Below are 22,798 nucleotides of genomic sequence, written 5' to 3' on the forward strand. Positions count from 1 at the left end.
AGCAGAGGCCATCCCCGAGGTGGCGCTGGGGGCGGGCGCAGGCAGCAGGCCCCGGGCGTCCGCACGCATGGGGACAAAACCTGGCAGGACCACCACCCTCGAGCCAGCTCGAGCAGAGGCAGATGGCCCGGGCATCAGGCAGCCAGGGAGGCTCACACGGTGAACGCGCCTTCTGCCGGCCTCAGGAACACCTGCTGAGGGCCGTACTCTTCAGCTGCAGCCTCCTGGATGCGAAATGAACACGCGTCCAGCCCACGACGGCAGCCTCCAAAGACAACGACAGGTGCATCTAATGAGACTCGAGCTGACACAGACATGCTCCTGAGCACTTCCTCTCCAACAGAGCAGTTTCTCCACAACAGGTTCTCGAAGGACAGCACAAAACATAGAGGTCTGCTCCTGACCTCAGCGGCACAGACCCCACACGCAGCCTCCCTCCAGGCGGCAGCACTTCTAGTGGACATGCGGAAATCCGAGGCGTGCTGAAGATCAAGCCATCTCGACAGAGCTGGACCTGCCTCAAGACCTGTGACACCGAGCGCCCCTGGCCGGCCAACGACAAGGGAAGGAGCAGAGGGTCGTGCTGAAGAAATCCGCTCAGGTCCTACTCAACACCAGTCTGTGATGAGTGCCTCGGAAAACACCCCGGCCACCTTTATCCCCCCAAAGCTGGTCACGAGACAAAGGCTGGAGCCCAGGGATTTCCCACCAGTAAACACCAAGGCCCTTGAGGCCGACACTTGTTCTCACAAGTGTTGAACTCTGGAAAGCTGCCAGCCCCAAAGCACAACTTCAATGACAGGTATGAAGGCAGGAGCTGACAGGCCACTCTTGAAGGACACACACCACATAAACCAACAGAAACTAGTAAGTCTTTCACCGCTGGAAGCCGGCTGCAACTGTCAGCATGTTCTGGACAGCTGCAGAAGATTCTGGAGCCAGAGCTAAGCTGCGCCCACTTCAGCCTGGTGGGCACTGAAGCAGAAGGCTTGACTGGAGTCGGAGCAGAGAAACCGCGTGCGCTGGAGCTGCCGGCGGATGGAAAGGTGGCCCTGGGGCCAGGCTGAGGGGTGGGGACAGGATGCCGGGTCTGCACACACACCAGGCACCTCGCTCCGACACAAGCACCGTCCCCCCCTCAAATGCCAGAACCCCGCCACCGCCCCGAACCTCTGCACCCTCACCCCCGCACAGCAGGCTTGCCCCGGTGTGCCGCTGCCCACAACCCAGGAAGGAGGGTCGCAGAGCTCTGAGACCACAACTGCATCCCGCCGACAGTGCCTCAGTGACTTCCCCAAGGACACCCTCTTCTCCAACACGTTCTGTTATTTCATGAAAATACATGCGCTCATTCTGTTCATCACTGTTTCTTAAAGGAGGTAAATGAACTACGTTATTAACCCAGACTCAACAAACATGGCCACTGTGCTAGCAAAGGCCCAGGCAGACGCGGTCCCTACCTCTAGGAAGCAACATCCTAAGGGAGAGGGAGTGACAGACGCGGGTTCAGACCCAGAACTCACCGAGGAGAGTGTGAGGGCAGCCGGGCACAGGTGGAGGGCGTGTGGGGGGCGGGGGGAACAAGCTCGGGGGAGCTGGGGAGCACTGCCGCAGGTCCCAGGAGGCTGACAGTGGCTCAGGGGTGCTGCGACGGCACGCGGGGGACACTCACACACACAAAGCGAGATGCAAAAGTAACCAACCACGCATCACACAGGTAGAGTTTCACTTTCCTCTAATGTTTGAGACTCAAAATTCAGATTCAGCGGCCTTTATGAGTCCGAAAGAAAACCCAGTCATTCTGAAATGGCAGTAACAGATGATGCAATACACACACACACACACACACACACACACACACACACACACACACACACACCTGCTTTTCTCCCCCACAGGCTTTATAAACACACCTGCTTTTCTCCCCCACAGGCTTTATAAGAAAGGGCAGGGCCACCACCAGCACTTCACAGGCGCTTCAGGGACTTAAGGTAAATGCAGTGCCCTCAAGACCACACTGCTTCAGGGGATTCCCTGGTGGGCCAGTGGCTAAGACGCAGGACTCCCTATGCAGGGGGCCCGGGATCGATCCCCAGTCGGGGAACTAGATTCCACATGCTGCAACTAAGAATTGGTATGCCAAAACTAAAGATCCTGTGTGCTGCAACAAAGATCGAGGGTCTGAGTGCCTCGACTAATACCTGGAACAGTTGAATAAATATTTTTTTAAACACAGTTTTATCTACTTCATTAACAAACATTCACTGAGCACCTACTCTACACCATGCACTGCCCTAGGCACGGTAGATACAGCAAAGAACCGAGCCCATGCCCTCAAGAGGCCCACGTTCTAGTGGAGGCAGGCTGACCCCAAAAAACAAAAGCCAGGCAAAACCCAGCATCTCAAATGGTGATAAATCACTGTGAGAAAATACAGCAGGGAAGGAAGACAAGAGGGCTGCAAATGTAACGACCAGAGGCGCCCCCACTGGGAAGGTGACCTCTGAACAAAGACCTGAGGAGGTGGGGAACCTTCAGGGAGAGGACTGGGCAACGCAAAGACCCGGCGGCAGAGCAGCGCTAGACTCACAGTCGTCCGCTTGACCCTTGGGACAGGCCGCGTCCAGACAGGACCTCTGGATGCCAGGCAAGACCTCAGGATCCCTGAAACCCCCTCCTCTGGCCACTTCTGGCACCCTCTGGGCACCGCAAACCTCAAGGGAGAAGCCTGAGTAGTGGGGCTTCCCGTAGGGTCCAGGCGCCTCCTGCACCCGAGTCTGATGCCGGCTGAACCCCAATGTGGGGTCCCACGTCAGCCCTGGGCGGCAGATGCTGGCCACCAGACCACGGCCGCTCTGGACACGCCCCAGAAGCTCCCACTCTGCACCAGCACCACAGGCATGGTGACACAGGGGCCTGTCACTGCCAGCCTTTCTCCTTCGTGGAATTCTGCAATTTCCTTCCTGCCTCAGCCACAGCACCCCAGCGACATGCCTCAGCGCGAGACTGCGTCTCAGGGCCACACTGACAGAGTGCCGCTCACAGGGACAGCTCAGGGCTCCTGCTTTCTCTCCCTGCAGTCATAACTCGCTGGTATGGGTATGTCTTAATGAACAATTTCAATTCGGCAGTAAAATGATGGTCGCAATGTTACCTTTTAAAGCATTTTAAAAGCATCAACTGTAAAATGAAAAGCCTATGAAGAAATCCCTCGCCCACAGTGAAAAGCCCAAATGTTTATCTGTACTCCCGCTGTTACTCTAAAGGGTTGATTTTGTAAGGTTTCGAGGTGATAATTAAGCTGCAGAGAAGGAACTCTGAGACGTCCTCACCGTGGTCCAGAGGACTCTCACCAGCTCTGGCCCGGGGCAGGGGTCAGGCTCACGAGGACTTCCTCCCAGCCCTCGGGCCCTGCGCCCTGTGGAGACAGCACTGCCCGGGGTGCCCGGGGCCTTGAGTGAGTCACTCCCACCCAGCACAGCCCCGTCAGCCCACCACCCACTTGGTGACCCAAAATTATGGTAAACAAATACATCTGGTTACTCAACAGCTTCTGAAATGTAAGTCTCAGGAGAAATTTAAAGCTCCAGCACCCTGTCCCCCAGCCTCCTCTGCCCTGGTCACAAGTCCTCGAGAACACGGCTCTCCACCGGGTCCTGACAGCGCAGCGTTACCACAAGTCCTGACTGCAGGCCTCCCGACACACGCAGCGCACCCAAGTGAAGCATCTCCCACTGAGGGAAGGCTGGAGCCCACGCCAGGGGCCGCAACCCCCACCCCCGCTTCTCCACTTTCCGGCACCAGCACCCTCTAACCCCCACAGGACAGGGCCCCTCTGTTCCTCTCTCTGGCTTCTAGAAATGCACGAAGTGGAGCCTGTGGCTCTGCTCCACCGCGGACAGGGACAGACGGCTGTTCTCAACTGAACTCAGTCTGAAGAGCCGGCGCCACCAACACCCAGCACCTGTGACGTCTCTGGAAGCGCGGTCACACCGCCCAACACACACCACATCCCGCACCATCGCCGGGCCATGTGACCAAGTCAGCAGGCGGCACCCGAGGGCCCACCATCTCCGGGCAGGCCCAGGGCAGCACCTGAGCATCCCTGACAGCAGACAAGCCCACGTCTCAAACAACCGACTTCCAAATGAACTTGGAAAAGCATCGTCTGTAAGCTGGGCATTTTCTGTACACTTAAACTGGTTTTACAGCAATGTGTATATAAGAACATAGGACTTTCAATTTCTTTGAGGATTGAGTTCAGCAGTCTCCTCTTAAGAGGTAGAAACTCTAAAGGAAAAATTAATGAGATGAATTAATTTTCATATCCACAAAAACACATCAAGGTTTAATGACACTATCAACCACTAAGGGAGTTTAGGTAAATATGAGCATCAAAATATCCAGAATCCAGGGACTTCCCTGGTAGTCCAGGGGCTGAGCCTCCGCACTTCAGTACAGGGGCCCATGTTCCATCTCCGGTCAGAGAACTAGATCCCACACGCCACAACTACACCCGGCCCCAACCCCGCAAGTCAAATAAATAAACCAACACTGAAAAACAAGTCCAGTATCCAACATTCAAAACTGCTAAATGTGACAAATATTTGATTGACAAATAGATGAAAATGCAAATGAATTTGGAGCAAAGGAAAACAATGACCCACAGGTTATTTTTCCAGCTTCCATCAAGTTTCCTACACCAGACACCACACCTCTTCCCAAGCTGCAAGTGACGACTTCCCTAATCCTTAGGAGACCAACCGCTGGGTGAACGGAAGCTGGTTTTTAAAATTCATAGCCGTGTGTTTTTAAAGCACACCCCAGATCTTAATTACATGGTGGCAGGACAGTACTGCGCCTGGCAGATGAGGAAGCAGAGCGGCGACCATGCACCAGGCTCCAGGCACCATGGTGAGCATGCAGGGGGGCACGGCCCGCAGCCTGGGCGGCCTCCCTGAGCCCCTGCTGGGCCTGCACGTGCAGGGGCTCAGCAGAGATGACGACTTCTCCAAAAGCGCTCAGAGAAGTTGTGTCAGGATGAGAGACTCATGGTTTCTACTCCTCTCTTTTGAAATGTAGTTTAAAACACTTTACAATGGGGCTTCCCTAGTGGCTCAGTGGTGAAGAATCTGCCTGCCAATGCAGGAGACACAGGGTGGATCCGCAACCCAGGGAGCTCCCACACGCTGTAGAGCAGCTAAACCTGTGCACCACAGCTACTGAGCCTGTGCTCCAGCGCTGAAGTGCGCAAGCGCTAAAGCCGCGCTCCGCAACGAGAGAAGCCACCGCAGTGAGAAGCCTGTGCTCCGCAACCAGAGGAGCCCCCACTCACCACAGCCAGAGAAAAGCTCAAGCGGCACTGAAGACCCAGCACAGCCAAAAAAATGAATAAAATTATTAAAAAAAAAAAAAAAAACTTTACAATGAAAAGTGATTCATCTGTTCATTCTGACAGATATTCACTTAGCACCAACCAGGTGTCCAATCCTACCTGAGCCCCGGGGACCAAGACGAGCAAAGCAAACAGCAAACAGCTCCTGAGTCAGCGCCAGGGAACGGGAGGGGCCGCAGGAGAGCGGGGTTGCCTAAAGTTCTCGGATCCCTTTGGATCTTCTTTCTCATCTCTGTATCTTTACCTCTTTAAAAAGGATAAAGTGCACACTAAGCAAGAATTTCACATGAACAACAAAGCTCGGAAGCCTAAAGCTAGACTCATGGTTGGCGTGATGAGAGCCAGTCTTTCAGCCTGAGTGGGGAGCCTGTCACTCCGTGACACAGCCAAGGACTCAAACCTGGGGACCTGCACACCCCGTACTGAAGCAATCGCAGCTAGATGCTTTCAAAGTGTCTCGGCTCCGAGGAGTTTCAAATTTCTACCTACAGACCTGCTGAGGAAGAAACGAACTCCATGATATCACAAGAGTGAACTGTCCCAAACGCTTAACCATGACTTACTAAACCACCCAAACCTCTCACGTATTAATAGTCACCACTTCAAACAAACAAGTTACAGGTACAAGAAGAGAAGTTACCTCCAAACTGTTCAAAGCTGCACTCTGCCAGGCCGGACCCCAGCTCCACTCCTCACTAGCCATATGACCTTGAACGTGCTATGTCACCTCTCTGAGGCTCAGACTCTTCACCTAATAGCAGGGATGACGAGAACCGGAACTTCCAGGCTTGCCAGGAGGATTTAATGAGTTAATCTACACAAAGCACTCAAGCCGACTCAGACGGAGCATGCTATAAGCAGTTTTATGATTAAAGAACACAGAAGACACACGGTTTTCCCAACCAAGGGTCATCAGATCATAAAACAAACCCTTCACGACCAAAATGAAGCTCATCCCCTTTCCAAATACTATTCCCTTTTCTGTGAGTAAACCTGAATTAACAATGTACTGAGTGAAGAGGCCCAGCTCTAACTGCGAGGCAGATGAGGTGATACAGGACTGCTGAGCTCCGGAATCAGGATCACAGCCAGGCCTTCTATGGTCAGGATGCCATCCTGCTGCCTAAGGCTCCAGGCAGCGAGAGAAAGGATCCCAAACTCCACGGGCCTTCCTGGAGGAGTGCGCGGCGACGCTCTGGAACGCCTTGCCGGGCGCAGCCAACGCACCGCAGAGAGGGCATCTCCCTCCGGGCCCTGCGAGAGGGTGGCGTGGACTGCCCCCCCCAGCCAAGCAGCTAGGCCCCAGAGAGACCCTGCTCTCCAGTCAGGTGTGCTCAATGGCAAAGAACACTCTGCTAAGAACCTCCTAGCACCTCAAGAAACCCAGCAAAGCGGAGCCCAGTGCACAGAACCTGGTAGAGGCAGGGACAGCAGCCACAAGCCCAGCCCCACCCAGGCCCCACCACGAGGGGCCGGAGGGACGGAGCCAAACCGAGGACCCCCAGCGAGCTCACGGAGACCAGGGCCAACTAGGGTAAAGCCCCACTCTCTGAGCCACAGTTCACTCTCTGTAGAGAGAGGTCGAGAACATCAACCCACTCCTTGAGGGCTGCTGGGGGCCCATGACAGACAGAAGCTCAAAGGCACTCTGGAAAGGGCATGTCTTGTGTCCACAGGGCAGACGAGACACGGCCCCTGCTGAAGGCTGGACTGCGGGGCCTGGGTGCCCGTCTGCGCGCGCTGAGAGCGCCGGCGGCCACCCGCTCCACCCGTGGCAGCCTCCAAGCACAGGCAGACTGGGAGCTGGCCCACAGGACACTGTGGTCACCAAGGAGCTTGTGCAGTGTGACACAGAGCAAAATGCCACCGCTCCTGACCAGCACACAACGATACCGAGGAACCCCGGGTGGGTGGCTAACTGGATCTCAATGAATACCCGAATAAGACTTTCTGCTGTTCCATGGTGCAGGGTAGAGAAAGTTCAGTTCAGTTGCTCAGTTGTGTCCAACTCTGTGACCCCATGGGCTGCAGCACACCAGGCCTCCCTGTCCATCACCAACTCCCAGAGCTTGCTCAAACTCAGGTCCATTGAGTTGATGATGCCATCCAACCATCTCATCCTCTGTCATCCCCTTCTCCTCCTGCCTTCAATCCTTCCCAGCATCAGGGTCTTTTCAAATGAGTCAGTTCTTCACATCAGATGGCCAAAGTATTGGAGTTTGAGCTCCAACATCAGTCCTTCCAATGAATATTCAGGACTGATTTCCATTAAGATAGACTGGTTTGATCTCCTTGCTGTCCAGGCTGGAGAGAGGACACGAGCAAAGGGGGAAGCGTCTTGTGGGTGATTCCCAAGGGTGGCCACTTAATCCGTCCCCCTACTCCCTTCTCCAGCCCCTCAGAGCCGCTCACCCAGCCAGAGGCAGGAAGAGGAACACGAGGTCATGGCTGCCAGCTGCCTGAATGAAGTCCAGTCCTCAGGCTTAACAGACCACCCATGGATTGCAGCCCACCAGGCTCCTCTGTCCATGGATTCTCCAGGCCAGAATACTGGAGTGGGCAGCCATTCCCTTCTCCAGGGGATCTTCCCAACCCAGGGATTGAACTCAGGTCTCCTGAATGGCAGGCAGGTTCTTTATCACCTGAGCCACCAGTAAAGTCTAACAGACCACAAGACTCAGCAAACGCTGTCTCTGAACTGTGCTAAACTGGCACCTCCAACATTAACTTTACATATACTACACAACACTGAAATACAGGATCTCTTTGTCCTTCTCACTTCCCTGCCATACTCTGAAACTGCATACAAGCACACTTTACAAGCCACGAACTTGATTAACGTGAGCATCAGGATGCGGGTGACTTCTGGGCAGGTGAGGGGAGATTATAATCAGCAGGACCACTTAGGGGGCTTCTAAGAGCTGAACAAAACCCTGTGTTTACAGGAGGGTGGTGGCACGGGCCAGTTTGTTTCAAATTCTCTATATGCACCCGTTATAAATACAACTTTAAATAACATTACTTAAAGGGAAATTAATGAACTGCCATTTTTCTCTACTTCTAAAAATAACTTTTATTAAGCACTTACTGTTTAATAACACACACTTCTGAGCATTTCACACATGGTATCACAGTTCTCAAAACAACTTCTGGGCACGAGGACCACTGGCATCCCTCTTTACAAATGGAGACACTAAGGCACAGATCAGGCCCTCGCCTGAGTCCCAAGCCCAGCGGTGAAGCCAGATACACACTCCCTCGGCCCTGCCCAGCTTGGGGGCGGTGGGGAGGGGGAGCTGATGCTCAGCCTGAGCTAGGAACAAGCAGGCAGGGCCGTCGGGGAAGCAGTCAGGGACCATTCCACAACGCGCCTTGGGCTCCAGTCCTTCCAACAACTTCTGTCACACTGAATCTAGCTGCAACAAATTCATACGAAGATTTATACTATGAAAGCATTTATTAAGAAATTACTCCAAACAGCTGGAAACAGCCTATGTAAATGTCCGCCAACAGAACAACGGCTGCTCACGGTTCACCGACAGAGGGGAGTATTACACAGCCACTGCAAGTGGCTCACGCAAAACACTCAGTGAAAACAACAGGAGACAAAACCGTCTCAGATATACAGTAAGGGTCCCAATTGATTTTTAAAAAAATACAAATAGGAGGGGCTTCCCCGGTGGTCCAGTGGTTAAGAATCCGCCTTGCAATGCAGGAGACACCTGTTCGCTCCCTGGTCTGGGGAGATCCCACACACCGCAGGGCACCTAAGCCATGTGCCACAACTACCGTGCCTGCGCTCTAGAGCCCGGTGCCTGCAGCCACTGAAGCCCCGTACCTAGGGCCTGGGCTCCACAGCAAGAGAAGCCGCTGCAGCAAGAAGTCTGAGCACCGCAACCAGACAGCAGCCCGCTCTCCACAACTAGAGAAAGCCTGCACACAGCGATAAAGCCCCAGAGCTGCCCAAAATAAGTAAATAAAAATACACAAAGGAAACAGCAATGACCTCTGGGTGAAGGAAAGATAGATCTTCTGGTTGGTTCCCTGAAACTATGAACCTGGACAGCTGCAAGGGATGGAATCCACCCAAGGGTCAGTAGATACAGAGGCTTGAGACAGTGGGGACCTCCAAGGGACCCTGTCAATGGCACTCCAACCACAGGAGCCACAAGGTCCTCAACAGACACAGGTGATACCACAGGGGGCCGACAGACTTCCTGAACTTCCCTCCAGGTCCATCAGTTCATTCATTCAGAAAAGACACGTGATATATAAAAAGCATTTGCTAATGCGCAAATGAGTAAGTTAGTATCTTTTAGATATCTTTTATGTGAGGAAGAAATCACTAACCACCAGTGGGGGCCCAGCATGGAAATCCTGGGTTTGCTTTTAGAAGTCTGTCATCCCAGAGCTGTATCAGAAAAACAGTAGCACTTCAAAGGTAACTGTGTCTGTGTTAGTTGTGTCCGACTCTTTGTGACCCCATGGACTGCAGCCCGCCAGGCTCCTCTGTGCAAGAAATTCTCCAGGCAAGAATACTGGAGTGGATAGCCATTCCCTTCTCCAGGGGATCTTCTCAACCCAGGGATCGAACTCAGGTCTCCTGCTTTGCAGGCAGACTCTTTACCATGTGAGCCACCAGGGCAGCCCATCCAGATACTTAAGATTCTGTCTCACACCTAAATGATGTGAATGAAATCTAGAAAGAATGTGTATAAAAGCTTTACTCAGTGAAATCTATTAGTAATCAGTAAACAATATCAGCAAGCTCTTGCCCTCTGTTTTGCTAAAATAATACAACATATTAAACTTGACAATTAAAGAAAAACTGAGCTTCTAAACTCGTCATACTCATACTACTATATTTATACTACTACAAATTAATCTTCTCTGGGGAATTAAACCCATGCAGCTAACGTTTTCCCGCCTCAATCTAGTTTGGGAAACTAAGTGATACCTAACTTGATCCAAAGCAGGGCATCTTGAAAGTTAAGTGATACATATGGTGAGGCCAGCAGCACAGAACTGTCTCCCTTCTGCCCGGAAATGCCTGGGGCTCCTCTTTCCTGCTGTCTAGCTCCCAACTCCAGCTCCTTAGAGGAAACCTCGCTCGGCCTTCAAGACTAAAAGGTCAAACGCTAAAATGAAATCTAGAGCACACGGGCACTGTCAGTGAGATGAGAACTGTCCTCCAGGGTCCCGGCCCTCCCAAGCCCCCTCTTCAGCCCCCTTCCCTCTGCTGGGCTGGGACCCTTGGCACTGCCCATGCCTCTGACCGCTCCGGCAGCCCCACCACCTTCCCCTGGCTGACCCGGACCACGAGCTCTGCCGTCTCCCATGTCCTTCAACCTCAGTGGGGATTGTACTGCCGTCTGTCCACGCCGGCCCATGGCTCGTGCGCCTCCCTCGGCAAGGTGCGGGGTCCTTAAGAGAGGCAAAGGGGCTGTGGGGACGTCCCGAAAAGGCCCTGGTACTGTTTATTCTCCATCTGAGTCTCTCACACATAAACACAGCCACACTGATACTGACAACTGTTCTGAGAGCCCTAACAGATTATCCTGTTGAAAAAAAAAAAGCCAGATTAATGTGTTTAGACTTGATTTTTAATCCTCTAAAGCTTCTCTCTCTTTGAAATAGAAAATAAAACCCAACCAACCCCCAGAATGCCACTGGGCATACATATAAACAGCATCCGGCAGGAACGCCCTTCTAGCAGAGTCAACTCGCTCAGCTTATTTCTAACTGAGACTGCCTCTCCTGACACCTGAAAAGGCTCCTCTAACAGATGCTTTCCTTCCCAGGGCCTTTATCTACAAATTCTGAATAAAGAGCGTCTTATTGGGAACAATAATGACCAACTGAGACAGAGAGACTTTGTCCCACTGTGAACAGCTAACTCCCACAGCAAAGCTTCACAGCATCAGTGTGCACAGAAAGACCGACTCTGTCTAGCATGACCTTCATCCACACCTCCACTGATCACCAGCTGAGAGTTCAGTTACCGGAAACAAAGACAGGAGGAGGAAGGAAGGAAGGAAGGGCAGGCAGGCCGGCCAGGCTCTGTCCCACCTTCTCCTAGCCCACTTCCAACACCTAGACAGTGTCCGGCCCCGGAGTCCCGGGGACGGCCTGCAATGCCCTCAGGCCTCCCTGCAGCGGCCAGGAGCCGGCTCCCTCATTTTCTTCAAAGTGCTTTCCTCGTCATTCCTCCTACCAATTCCTACCTTTGTAACAGTCTTGTTTTTGCTGTGGTCATGTAGAAAAGAGGTTGGAGGGGAAATCCATAGATGGGTGGGAAAACAAAACCAACTCATGATTTTCCTGAAAATACCTATCTTCAGAGATCTGCAGAAGAAACTCCAAGCTCTGTTCTTGGCTCAGTCTAAGAGTCTCAGAGTCAACAGCCCACAAATCAATCTCGACTCAAGAGCTTTAGACAATAATAACACTCTAGCTTCACGGGTAAGAAAAGAGCCAAAGAAGAACATGTCACAGCTGACCACCTACTTTGACGAAGCCCAGGTGATACAGGACTAGTTTCCTGCCTGCAAAGAAAGCACGGAGAGACGAGCACACGGGACCCGAGCGCTAATTAGATCACACGCAGCAGCCGTCAGACTGCCCGCGGGACACGGGCCTCCCCCAAGAGGAGCCGTTTCTGTCAGTGAGTTTGGGTTCACTCAGCACTTGGAAACAGCTCTGTCCTGGCAGAGTCCTGGGAGTGCCCAAGCCTGCAGGAAGAGGCCAGAGCCCACAAAGCACCTGGACCCCATGCCAGTCCTAACCCAGTACATAAGTCAGAAGCCCTCCAAGTCCCAACTGTCTTCATCTGGAAACCAGAAGGATCCGACCGGGCGAGCAGGAAGGTCCCTCCCCAAGCGAAATACTGCGGCCATCCTGGGACACACCGTCCGCAAGGGCCGCAAGGCAGGGCCGGACCGCAGGCCTGACTCCAGTCACCTGGAGCCACTCCCCACCTTGCCAGTGATACGCGACGGGTCGCACCAGGCGCACCTGACATGCTTGGAATTCTTCCTGAGCTCAGAACCCCAGTTTCATCACCAAAAGACATCAGACAAACCCAGATTGCAGGACAGTCCATGAAATACCTGAGCGGCACTCTTCAAAAGCATCAGGTTCATGACAAGACAAGACTGACAGACCATCATAGAGCAGAGAGGACCCTGGAGACGTGACAGCCAAACGCAATGTGGTACCCTGGGTGGGGTCCTGGGACAGAGAGACGACGGTGGGGGAAACTGAGGAAAGCTCAGCAGGTCTGCAGTGGAGTCGCAGTGTGTTGGCAGGGTTAGGGCTCAGTTTTGATGGATGTGGCCGGGCTGTGTACATGCTAACATCCGGGAAAGGGGACGATAGGTATTACAGGGACTCCACGTTGTGTTTGCAACTTTTCTATACACCTAAACTTATTCCAAAAATCAAGTTTATTTTAAAAGTAAGTTTGTTTTGAAGGTTATTTTGATCAGTTCAGTTGCTCAGTCATGTCTCTTTGCGACCCCATGGACCATGGCACGCCAGGCCTCCCTGTCCATCACCAACTCCTGGAGTTTACTCCAACTCATGTCCATTGAGTCGGTGATGCCATCCAACCATCTCATCCTCTGTCGTCCCCGTCTCCTCCTGGCTTCAACCTTTCCCAGCATCAGGATCTTTTCCAATGACTCAGATCTTCGCATCAGGTGCCCAAAGTATTGGAGTTTCAGCTTCAGCTTCAGTCCTTCCAACAAATATTCAGGACTGATTTCCTTTTCGGATGGACTGATTGGATCTCCTTGCAGTCCAAGGGACTCTCAAGAGTCTTCTCCAGCACCACAGTTCAAAATCATCAGTTCTTTGGCACTCAGCTTTCTTTATAGTCCAACTCTCACATCCATATATGATTACTGGAAAAACCATAGTTATGACTGGACAGAACTTTGTTGACAAAATAACGTCTCTGCTTTTTAATATGCTGTCTAGGTTGGTCAAGCAAACTGAAAGGATCTGAAGATATCCCGTGTCATTAGAAACTTGAGTCGGGACTTCCCTGGTGGTCCAGTACTGCGTGTCCACTCCAGGGGCACAGGCATGACCCGTGGTTGGGGAACTAATACCCTGCATGCTGCAGGGTGTATCCAAAACAACGACTCAGAGTCAACGCTGAACACTAATTTGAAAAATATATGGCTACTGAAAGAAAATAATACACTTGACAGGAAGGGAAAAACCCGGACACCGAATAAGCTCAGTATAAATTTCCAACCACCACCACCTTCTTCAGCATGCACAGTCGGCAAGACATCCAGGACTGGGCGCACAGCAGGTGCCCCAAGAAAGCACGGCAAGCACAGCCCACCTGTCTTCCCAGAGACAAAGGGGCGCCCCCTCCTCAGACGTCTCCGCTCTCAGCCATCCCCCGCGCCTGTCCCCCACTTGCGGACGGGACTGGCCCCTGCTCAGCATACCCCGTGCACCCTGGGGCCTGGTCCTTCTGGGTTTCTCACAGCAGCAGCCCCACAAGGGCTGGCCACCCCCTCCTGGCAGGGCACTGCCCTCCCCTCGGGCACCATTTGCAATGGCGGTGCTGCTGGCCACTTCCCTCCTTCCCCGAGGCAGGGCCATGGCTGGCGGGGCTCACAGAGCAGTGCCGAGTTGCAGATGTGGCCTTTTTCACCCAAGGATTCCTTCAGGGCGTGAGCCCGGAGACCTGTTCTGTTGACGCCGCTTCTCCTACCCCACGACCAGGCCGTCCTCGCCCCCTTCCACCCCAGAGACACAAAGCTCAGTGCCAGCCACTTCCAGGCGAGTTTTCTAAGATTTTATTAAAAAAAAAAAAAAAAGGCATTTAGAGGACACAAGTTCTGTTTTTTCAGGAATGAGAATAGGTTCACAAATATAATCTATATTTAGATGCAATTTTTAAAACTGTGTATCTGATAATAACCAGCTACGTACATACAATCAGCAGACTGTAATTCTGAAAAAACCCTGAAAGAAAAACGCCAAACTGCAGAAAGAAAAAATGAGTTAACAATGGGAAAAGAAGGCAGCGCAAGCTGAGCGCCTAAGACCCTGCAATGAAGGAAGAGCCTCCGGTCCAGGTTAAGTCACAGGCCACTCTGAGAGGAAAATCCAACAGCTAAGAGCTCAAGGTCACAAACTGACAAGACCCCAGAAACAGCAGTGATCCAGCTGCTGAGCTTGTAACTTACCTGCTTCCCCCGGCCCCAGCCGCTGTGGATCAGACCTTCCTGAGAACGTGCCTGAGCAGAGCCAGTGTTCGGGCAGTTTTCCCAGAGACTGGGCTGTTCCCATCACTTCCCGAAGGAGATGCTCTGCACGCAGCCAGAGTGGGCACACGCTGGGGTCTCAAGTGCCCGTCCACCGCCGCCCTCCTCCCAGGCTGCTGGCTCGCTCAGTCACACTCACTCAGTCACCGCACGGCCGCGCACAGGTGCCCAGCAGGAAACCCCAAGGCAGCAGGCTGCTTGAACACAGAGTGCTGGCTTCCCCCAGGACCACCAGCACACAGCTGTCTCAGGAAGGTGGAGCCCCTCACACCCAGGGCCGCATGCACCCACGGAGCACGTGTTCCTCTTGGGACAGGGCACTCCTTGAAACAGAGCAGAGCCCAGGGCTGGGAAACGCTCCCTCTGACCTGCCCCAAAGCAGCAGAGAGGTGTGCCAGAGGGACCGCAGCAGTGTGGCTGCTTCCGGCACGGGGGGAAAGCAGCTTGGCGTCTGGTCCGAGAATCCGCTAGGGACGCCCTGACTGCAGTCAGGGTCCACCTCGCCAACGCTGGCACTTCTCCAGGCTAGACACTCAAGGTCTGACCGGTGAGGACAGTGGTCCAGAGCAGGGCAGCAGTGCCAACGTGGCGAGCCTCAGCCCAGAGCACCGCACACTTGACCCTGACTCCTCACTCACCCAGATTTCACCCAGCATTTGATCAGCAAACTTCCCGGGAGGGGCTGTAGGATAAAACAGAACCAACGGCTTTGAAATACAACCTTTCAAGGCTCAGGTAGGTGGTACAATATGTATAAAGAACAAAGTATAATGTATATATGTCTCCTTTCTGAATTACATTCCCTTACACAATGAAGAAATGGAACGTGGGACCATGCTTTTAACCATCTGACTTCTTGTTTGGAAAGCTTTCGTGTTAAGAAACAGACTACAGTGAGACCCTCTGCCCCTCAAACACGTTCAGCTCTGAACACAGGAAGTCAGAACAAACATGCAGGATTCAGAGATGTCTTTGTTAATAAACAGCAAAGGTCAGACAGACAGGCTTGTGACAACTATGACAGGGATGAAAACCATGAAGAGAAAAGCATGAGAAAGAGTAACAGAAACCATCTAGAGACTCCAAGTTCAGGGAGACACGTTTAACAAGAGCTATACACACCCATTCCAGAGAAACAGAACATGGCAATGTAGTCAGAGCTGATGCAGACCAAGGGCAGGAAGGGGCACAAAGAACCTGACTGGCTAGAAAAGGCTTCAGAGCAGGGGGTTGGGGTGGGCGGGGAGGGATGTTTCCCCTGAGGGGGATCTCTTCAGGCCAAGAGGAGAACTGGAGAGGAGAGCCTGGCGGTCGGAGATCCTGAACCTGTCCTGGGCTGGGCAGGCCTGGGACAGAGCCACACGGCGGGGACCGGCATGGAGGAGAGCTAAGTGATGGGTGGGAGAGGCGAGGGAAGGCACAGGAGCATCAGAATTTGGGGAGCCCCAGCAGCCCCCCACTTCCTCACCAGAAAAGGGAGAATGAAGAAGAGAGTGTGTCTGCATTTCCAGCACCACCAGGCGGGAGAGCAGCACGACCCGCCATGGCGTCCTTCCTTCACTGCGGGAGGGCATCCACAGGCACCCACCTCCACGCTCAGACAAGGTCTCCCCCTGCAGTGGTAGTTCTCCGGGTCCCCTGCGGCCTGATCCTCCCAACCTCGCAGCATCCGGGGGTTGGGCGGGGACAGAAAAGTGAACTCCAAGCCCCACAGCTTTCCATGGCACTTAAGGAGAACCTCAATGAGGCTCCAAGCCTCCCGGCGAATCTTATCAACCTTTCTTGACAGCATCCAATATTCGGCTGTCACTTTGAGATACAACTCCTGCTGCGCTAAAATTAATTCCAAAAAAGAACAGGTTGAAGAATGAGACTTTAACAATGAATTCATTGTTAAATAAGCTTTTAGCCGGATGAATTCTGACTGCAATACTGCCGAGAGACACACACACACACACACAGCCTCTCATCAGCCCTCTCCAGCGTGGGCAGACCTGCCACCCGCTCCACAAACAGGCAGAAGACGTGGGCCTCCAGACATACCTTCAAACCACACCTGTAAATATTCTGGAGGCTGCACGTGGCTGGTACAGCGGACACACAGTCCCATCTGTAGGACAGAGGAGGTCACTGGGCCGCCAGGAGCTCTGCGCCCCGTCATCAGGCCCTCGGCCACACTCCAGATGGCTGTGCACCCAGGTGCCGGCCCGAAGGTCAGGTCTGTGCCTCTTCTCGCCCAGAGCTTGCGGTGCGGTCAGCCCTCGCTTCTGTGAGCCCACGTGTGATCCAACTATGTAGACAGACGCCTGAACCAGTTGCTCTGATAAGAGATCTGAAGCCCACAGATGTAAATCCTTTACAGTGAACTCTCTCTCAACACATTCAAAACGACTTGGGATTTCTTGGAGTAAAAATGTCAGTTTAAATTATTAAGATTTTCTAGATCAAGAGAACAGAACCAGACTTTGTGCAACTATACAAACACAATCAGCACCAAGCACCAAAAACAGACCCCCAAGAACCACCATGAACCCAACAGACCTCTCTCTTTTTAAGACATCATCAAAACAGGTCCCCTACTGCTCTTGAGAAAAATGCACTCTGCCTGTTGACTGGTATACAGACTGGATACACAACTAGTTCTCAATATTCAAATAATTTTCTAAAGGGTCTGGTATCACAGGGAACAAGAATGCAACCCAGTTAGAGAAGAATGCATTACTGAAAAGGCCTTAACGATACATGTCCCAATCTACAGTTTCCACACCAGCACTTCCTCCCTGCTGATCTGCCCTTTGAACCCGCCTTCAAAACAACTGTGCTCCGCACCCCTACGGCCAGCTGTCCTCACAAGGGCAGGCATAGAGCACGCACACGCTGGCCCCACCCCCGCACCTGCTGAGGGAGTCATTTCTGCATCAAGCACTCCTCAGCAGTGGCTCCTCGCTCTGTAGTCACAGAAGTGAAGCATCACGTGGGACTCCATCAAAGTCCACATCCACAGAAGCTCCCCCTCAGGAAGGGGCAAAGTGTAGGGCCCGTGGAGGCTCTCCTCACACCACCAGCTGGAAGGCACCGACCTTGTTCACCCCCTGCCTTCTGCACCACTTCCCAATTCGTAACACACTTGCCCTCCGGGCACCCAAACCTACCACTGGGTGGGTCAGTGGGGGAGGGCACAGGCTGAAAATGGGGCCCACCCAAGAGCTGCCTTTTCCTCCTCCCCACACCACTGCTACAGGCAGCCCAGAGGCCCGGTCATGCCTTGAGGAGCAGCCCAAAGCCTCTCTTCAAAGCCTGTACTGCTCTAAGCTGCGCTGCAGTCCTTCTTACTAAACACATGTCAGAGAGGAGGGCAAACCTACAAGTCCACCCTTCCTGAGTATGTGAGTACAGGGCCCCCACCTGCCAGCTCTGGACTGGACTCGGTGAGCGCGGCAGGGTGGGGTGCATCACTCTGCACGCGCTGCACGAGGAGAAGCTAGGCACAAGGGCACGCGAGAGCCAGAGCCCACTTCTTTCCATGCTGCTAGCCTTCCCCACACCCGCCCACACACGCAGCCACCCTGCAAAAGCCACCCTGGCACGCGCGGGACCACTCTCCCCAGCCAACAGTTTCACCTTAACAACATCACTGCAGCTTTTCACCAAGGGAGGATTCCCAAGCTCACCATTCAGAAAACCAGCCTTCAAATAAGGAGGGACCAGAGCCTCTTTCGGAACAGCGGCTTTCTGACGACAAGAGGCTGAATCGAGTTCCAGGGGTCACAGAGTTCAGCCATCTGCCTAGAGAAGTAACTAAGTGTTCTGTCCGTCTAGGAGAGGATGTCCCTCCTGCCTCGTACACGGCAGTCTGAGGACATGCACAGCCCCCAGAAACATGTCCTGGGCAGTGGCACTGAGGACTTCCGCAGACAGCAGGCTGCGACCCCCTCTCAGGGCACCACTCCCAGGAGGGACAGGCAGGGTGGCGCCCAGGCCTCTGCCATCAGTCAGACGTGGGTTCAAACTGCACTCTATCGGATGGGTACTCCAGCTCTCCGCACTGTGGAAACTGAAGCTTTCACACCTGTAAAATGGGAGCAACACTGACCTCAGGACACTGTTGATGGAAGCCCAGCAGCACGAGGAGCACTATCTGGCAAAGGGCCCGCCTTAAAGTAAGAGCTCGACACCCGGTTCTGACAGCTTCCGGCCCACCTTAGTATCAAACCGGGCTGGGCCGTTTCCAGACCTCCCCACTCATTCTGCTGCCCCGCTGGCTGTACACATGTAAAGAAACAGGAAAATAATCGGGTGGGGGGCTTCTCATAAAGTGCCACCATAAAAATCCAGGTGCAAACTCACTTGAACAGCGCAAATCCATCTGTCCTCAGACAAAAAACCCACTACTGGGGGCATCTCTGCCACTACTGATGGGAAACATGGCGTGTTCTCCCAGACAGGTGGGGAAAATCTAGCTGATGAGAACATGAAAGCCTCGCTCCTCTCACTTCCTGATGGGAACGTCCATTCTTTCTTTTGGAACCCATTTCTTCTCACTGGATTTCATCGTTTTTGTACGAAAAAGCTGCCTTCTGCACAGAAACCTCCAGATGTCAAGTGTCCGTCACGTGGAACTACCGAGACCATGAGATGACATGCTCTTTTCCTCTTCCCCGGAGGCCGTCGGAGCGCACACCTTGCATTGCCACAGCATCTCTGTGTGAAAGTTCATCTCACAAACTTCCACAATCTGTCAGCCCCAGCCACCACTGAGGGCCGCCAAGCAGCCTAGTTGGTGTTTTTTGCGGGGTAGTCCAGGCCCCCCAGGGCACGGCCATACATGTTGCAAAAGTCAGAAACATCCCCTTGCCTTTCACCGTTTGTCTCACCTGCCCAGGTCTTCCTCCTCTCACACTTCAGATTATCACCCATCTCTACAAAGCAGAATTCTCGAGTCCACGGACCAGCGGCAGAAGGTTCAAGAACCTCGCGAAGTAATTACAAAATTCGGAAAAGCCCTGAGTTTTTAAAGGGTCCATGACCTATCAAAAAGATTAACAGCCACTACTGCAGAAAATAAGAAAAATAAGGGGTCGAGTCAATTTCTTGGGTCTTCCTCTATTGGAGGGATTCGCCTTTTGAACCCGATTTTGTAAGCAGTCTAGACCTTCATCCAGCACCCACTTCACAATTGCATCCAAGGTATAAATCCTTAAACCGTCTTCCCAAGACTCCCGAACTTAAGCGAGGACAAACATAAACACAGTAGGGGTACTTTTAGCAACACACAGAAAACACAGAAACACTAGCGATACATTCACCAACACATTTAACCCAACAAGCGCTTCTTCGTTTCCTTCCCCCTAAAATCTCTCCGCCCGGTCACGCTCACCAGCCCGCGGCGGTGGGTTCAAGCCTGGCCTCCCCGAGGCGTCCCATCACTCCGCTGCCGGAGTGGAGCCCAAAGGCACGCAAAGCACCCACACGCAGCCCCGCGGGGCCGGGAAAGGAGCGCACCCGAGTGCATCGGACTCCATCCCAACCGGGAATTCGGAGGGGCCCGAGCATCAGGTGCTCCGGGCAAGAACTCGCACATCCCGCTTCGGCGGCGAGCGGAGGAACAGGGACCGGTCCCAGGTGAAGGCCCAGGGCGGCTTCTTCGCAGACGGTCCGAAAGGTAACCCCGGAGGCTCGGCTACAGGCCGCGCCGCGCCGAAAACAAACTTTCCAAGCACTTCCACCGCGGCGGGCCGGTGACACCTCCCCGGCCTCCCCCGCCCTGCGCGCGCCTGTCAGTGCCCCCGCCGGGCCAGCGCTCGCCTCAGGCGGGCCCGGGATTCGCCGGGCGGCCGAGCGACGCCCCGACGGCGCCCGCGGTCGCTGGCCCAGCCGCTCGCCGCAGGTGAAGAGGCGCCGCCCGGCCCCCGGGACCGCGGGGCCGCCCCGCCTTGCCGGGCCCCGGCGACCGCCGCGCTCAGCGGGGTGACGGGCCGGCGCGCCCGGGCGGCAGCCGCGCACTCACCAGCTGGCTGGTGGTCCTGGCCATGGGCCCCGCGTCGGCACGGGCGCCTCCCCCGCAGCGCTGCGCGGCTCGGCGCCTCCTCAGCGTCCTCCTCCCCGCGGCGGAGCCCCAGCAATGGCCGCCCTCATCCTGCGCCCGCCCCGCGGCCCGCCGCCCCCGGCGCCGCCCCGCCCCCGCGCGACGCCGGGCGGGACTTCCGCCGGGCCGCCGCCGCCGCCTGCGCCCATTGGCCGCCCTCGCCGTCGCTCTGCCACGGTCCGGGCCAGCCCGGCCGGCGCCCCCGAGCCGCATTTCCGGGATGGGGCCTGGCAGGCGGGAGCGGCCCGGCCCCGCCCCGGTGCGGGGGGGCGACCCCACGAAAGCCAATCCGCGGGCTGCGGGGCGGGGCTGCGCGCGGACCCGGCGAGCTGTCATCCTCGCTCCGGGACCGGGAAACTGAGGCTCGCCCGGGCGGGGACGCGGCGGCCAAGGTCACGCCCCAGGCGCGGCGGCTGGGCTGTAGCCGCACGGCGCGGACTCGGAAGCGGGGCTCTGAGTAAACACCGAGAGAAGCAACTTCACTAGTTGCAAAACTGAGAAGTGCTCACGGAAGCAAAACGAGGCTCTAAAGCCACAGCTGTAAGGCAGAAAACCGTCCCATCTCATCCCTGCTGAGAGTCCCAGGGACTACCTCAGGACTTCCTTCTCTACTTTTTAACTTTTTCGTAGTTGTTATTGTTGATGATGACGGTGGTATTATTGTTCTAATTGTGGTAAAATTTAAGACCTTAATCAGTTTAGAGTTCAGTGGCATTCAGTACATTCACGTTGTTGTTCTAAGATGATGTTATTTCAAAAAAAAATTAGAATCACTTTGTTACCTGAAGGTTTGCATATTTTAAATATCTTTAAAATAAATATATATTTATATATAAAAATATCTTCTTTTCTGTTTCTTGAAGAAATATATCTTCACTTAATTAAAAAAAAAAAAACACAACACAACTCTTTAGACAATAAAGAGAAGTAAAAGTAAGATAAGTGAATCCCTAATCTCACTGGCCAAAATTAATCACTGAGCAGCGGTGCTTACTCTCAGTAAGGAATGTTCATGTCTAATCTCATTTACTCAGAACAAGCATCCAGCTACTGTTGTCTCACTTCTCAGATGAGGAAGCTGAGGCATAGCATAACTCTGTAGCTTTCCCTGAGTTTTGTTATCACCAGACCCAGAATCTTGATACTCACATGCCAGAGGCTGTGGTTGACAATTAGACTATACGACTTCTATTTGTCCAGGCATCCAGTCCTCTATTTACAAACCTTAAAAAACCAATAGGGAGGGACTTGCCTGGTGGTCTAGTGGTTAAAAGCTTTCTCTACCACGAGCCTGGGGTTCGATTCCAGGTCAGAGAACTAAGATCCCAGAAGCTGCATGGCACGGCCAAAAATAAATTTAAATAATGAATAACCAGTAAAAAGGCAAATGTAACCTCCATCACTCAGAAGGCTCCTGCTGTTCTGACACTCACTCTTTTCACTTAACAATGTACCTGCCCTCCTGTATCCTGTCCGGCTCTCGGGATCTCTATCTTCTCCAGCTGTAAGAGCTAAAGAGGATTCCACCAGAGGAAGACTCGAGTCTATGCCTCTGTGCTCAGCCGGTCAGTCATGACCGACTCTCTGTGACCCCGTGGACTGTAAACCCCCAGGCTCCTCCGTCCATGGGATTCTCAAGGCAAGAATACTGCAGTGGGTTGTCATTTCCTCCTCTAGAGGATCTTCCCAACTCAGTGGAGTTGTTAAAAAAAGAGCAATTTACACACATCTCCAGTGTCTCCTGCATTGCAGGCAGATTCTTTACCACTGATCCACCTAGTAAGCCCCAAATCTATGATATTGATCAAGCTCCCACCTGATACTGAAGTGGTTCCCAGACTTTTATGTCATGAACAAGGCCCTATAGATCACTTGGACACACCCTTACTTCTTTCCTTAAGATAATTCTTAGCAGATGGAAATGGGGGTCAAAACACTGGTATCCTTCCCAGGACTTTTGCTGTAAATTGCTCTTTGTTACCCCACTCCACAGAGAAGGCAATGGCACCCCACTCCTGTACTCTTGCC

General features: G+C 53.5%; 1 protein-coding gene across 2 annotated transcripts in view; it reads right to left on the reverse strand.

The window, feature by feature from the left end:
• Nucleotides 1-22,798, reverse strand: part of PDPK1 (3-phosphoinositide dependent protein kinase 1) — a 69,876-nt gene that overhangs the window by 44,652 nt on the left and 2,426 nt on the right. The window contains exon 1 of one of the 2 annotated variants that reach the window (XM_086376248.1): nt 20,693-21,121. The exons of the other annotated variant lie outside the window; for it this stretch is intronic. Within the exon in view, the coding sequence (XP_086232374.1) occupies nt 20,693-21,106 (414 nt within the window). The 5' untranslated portion in view covers nt 21,107-21,121. Of the gene's footprint in view, nt 1-20,692; nt 21,122-22,798 lie in introns of those variants that run through there. 2 annotated transcript variants of the gene reach the window in all.

Source organism: Bos grunniens, chromosome 25 (genome assembly GCF_055505025.1).
Source record: "Bos grunniens cultivar Pamir isolate PY7600 chromosome 25, Bosgru_T2T1.0, whole genome shotgun sequence".
Lineage (NCBI taxonomy): Eukaryota > Metazoa > Chordata > Mammalia > Artiodactyla > Bovidae > Bos > Bos grunniens.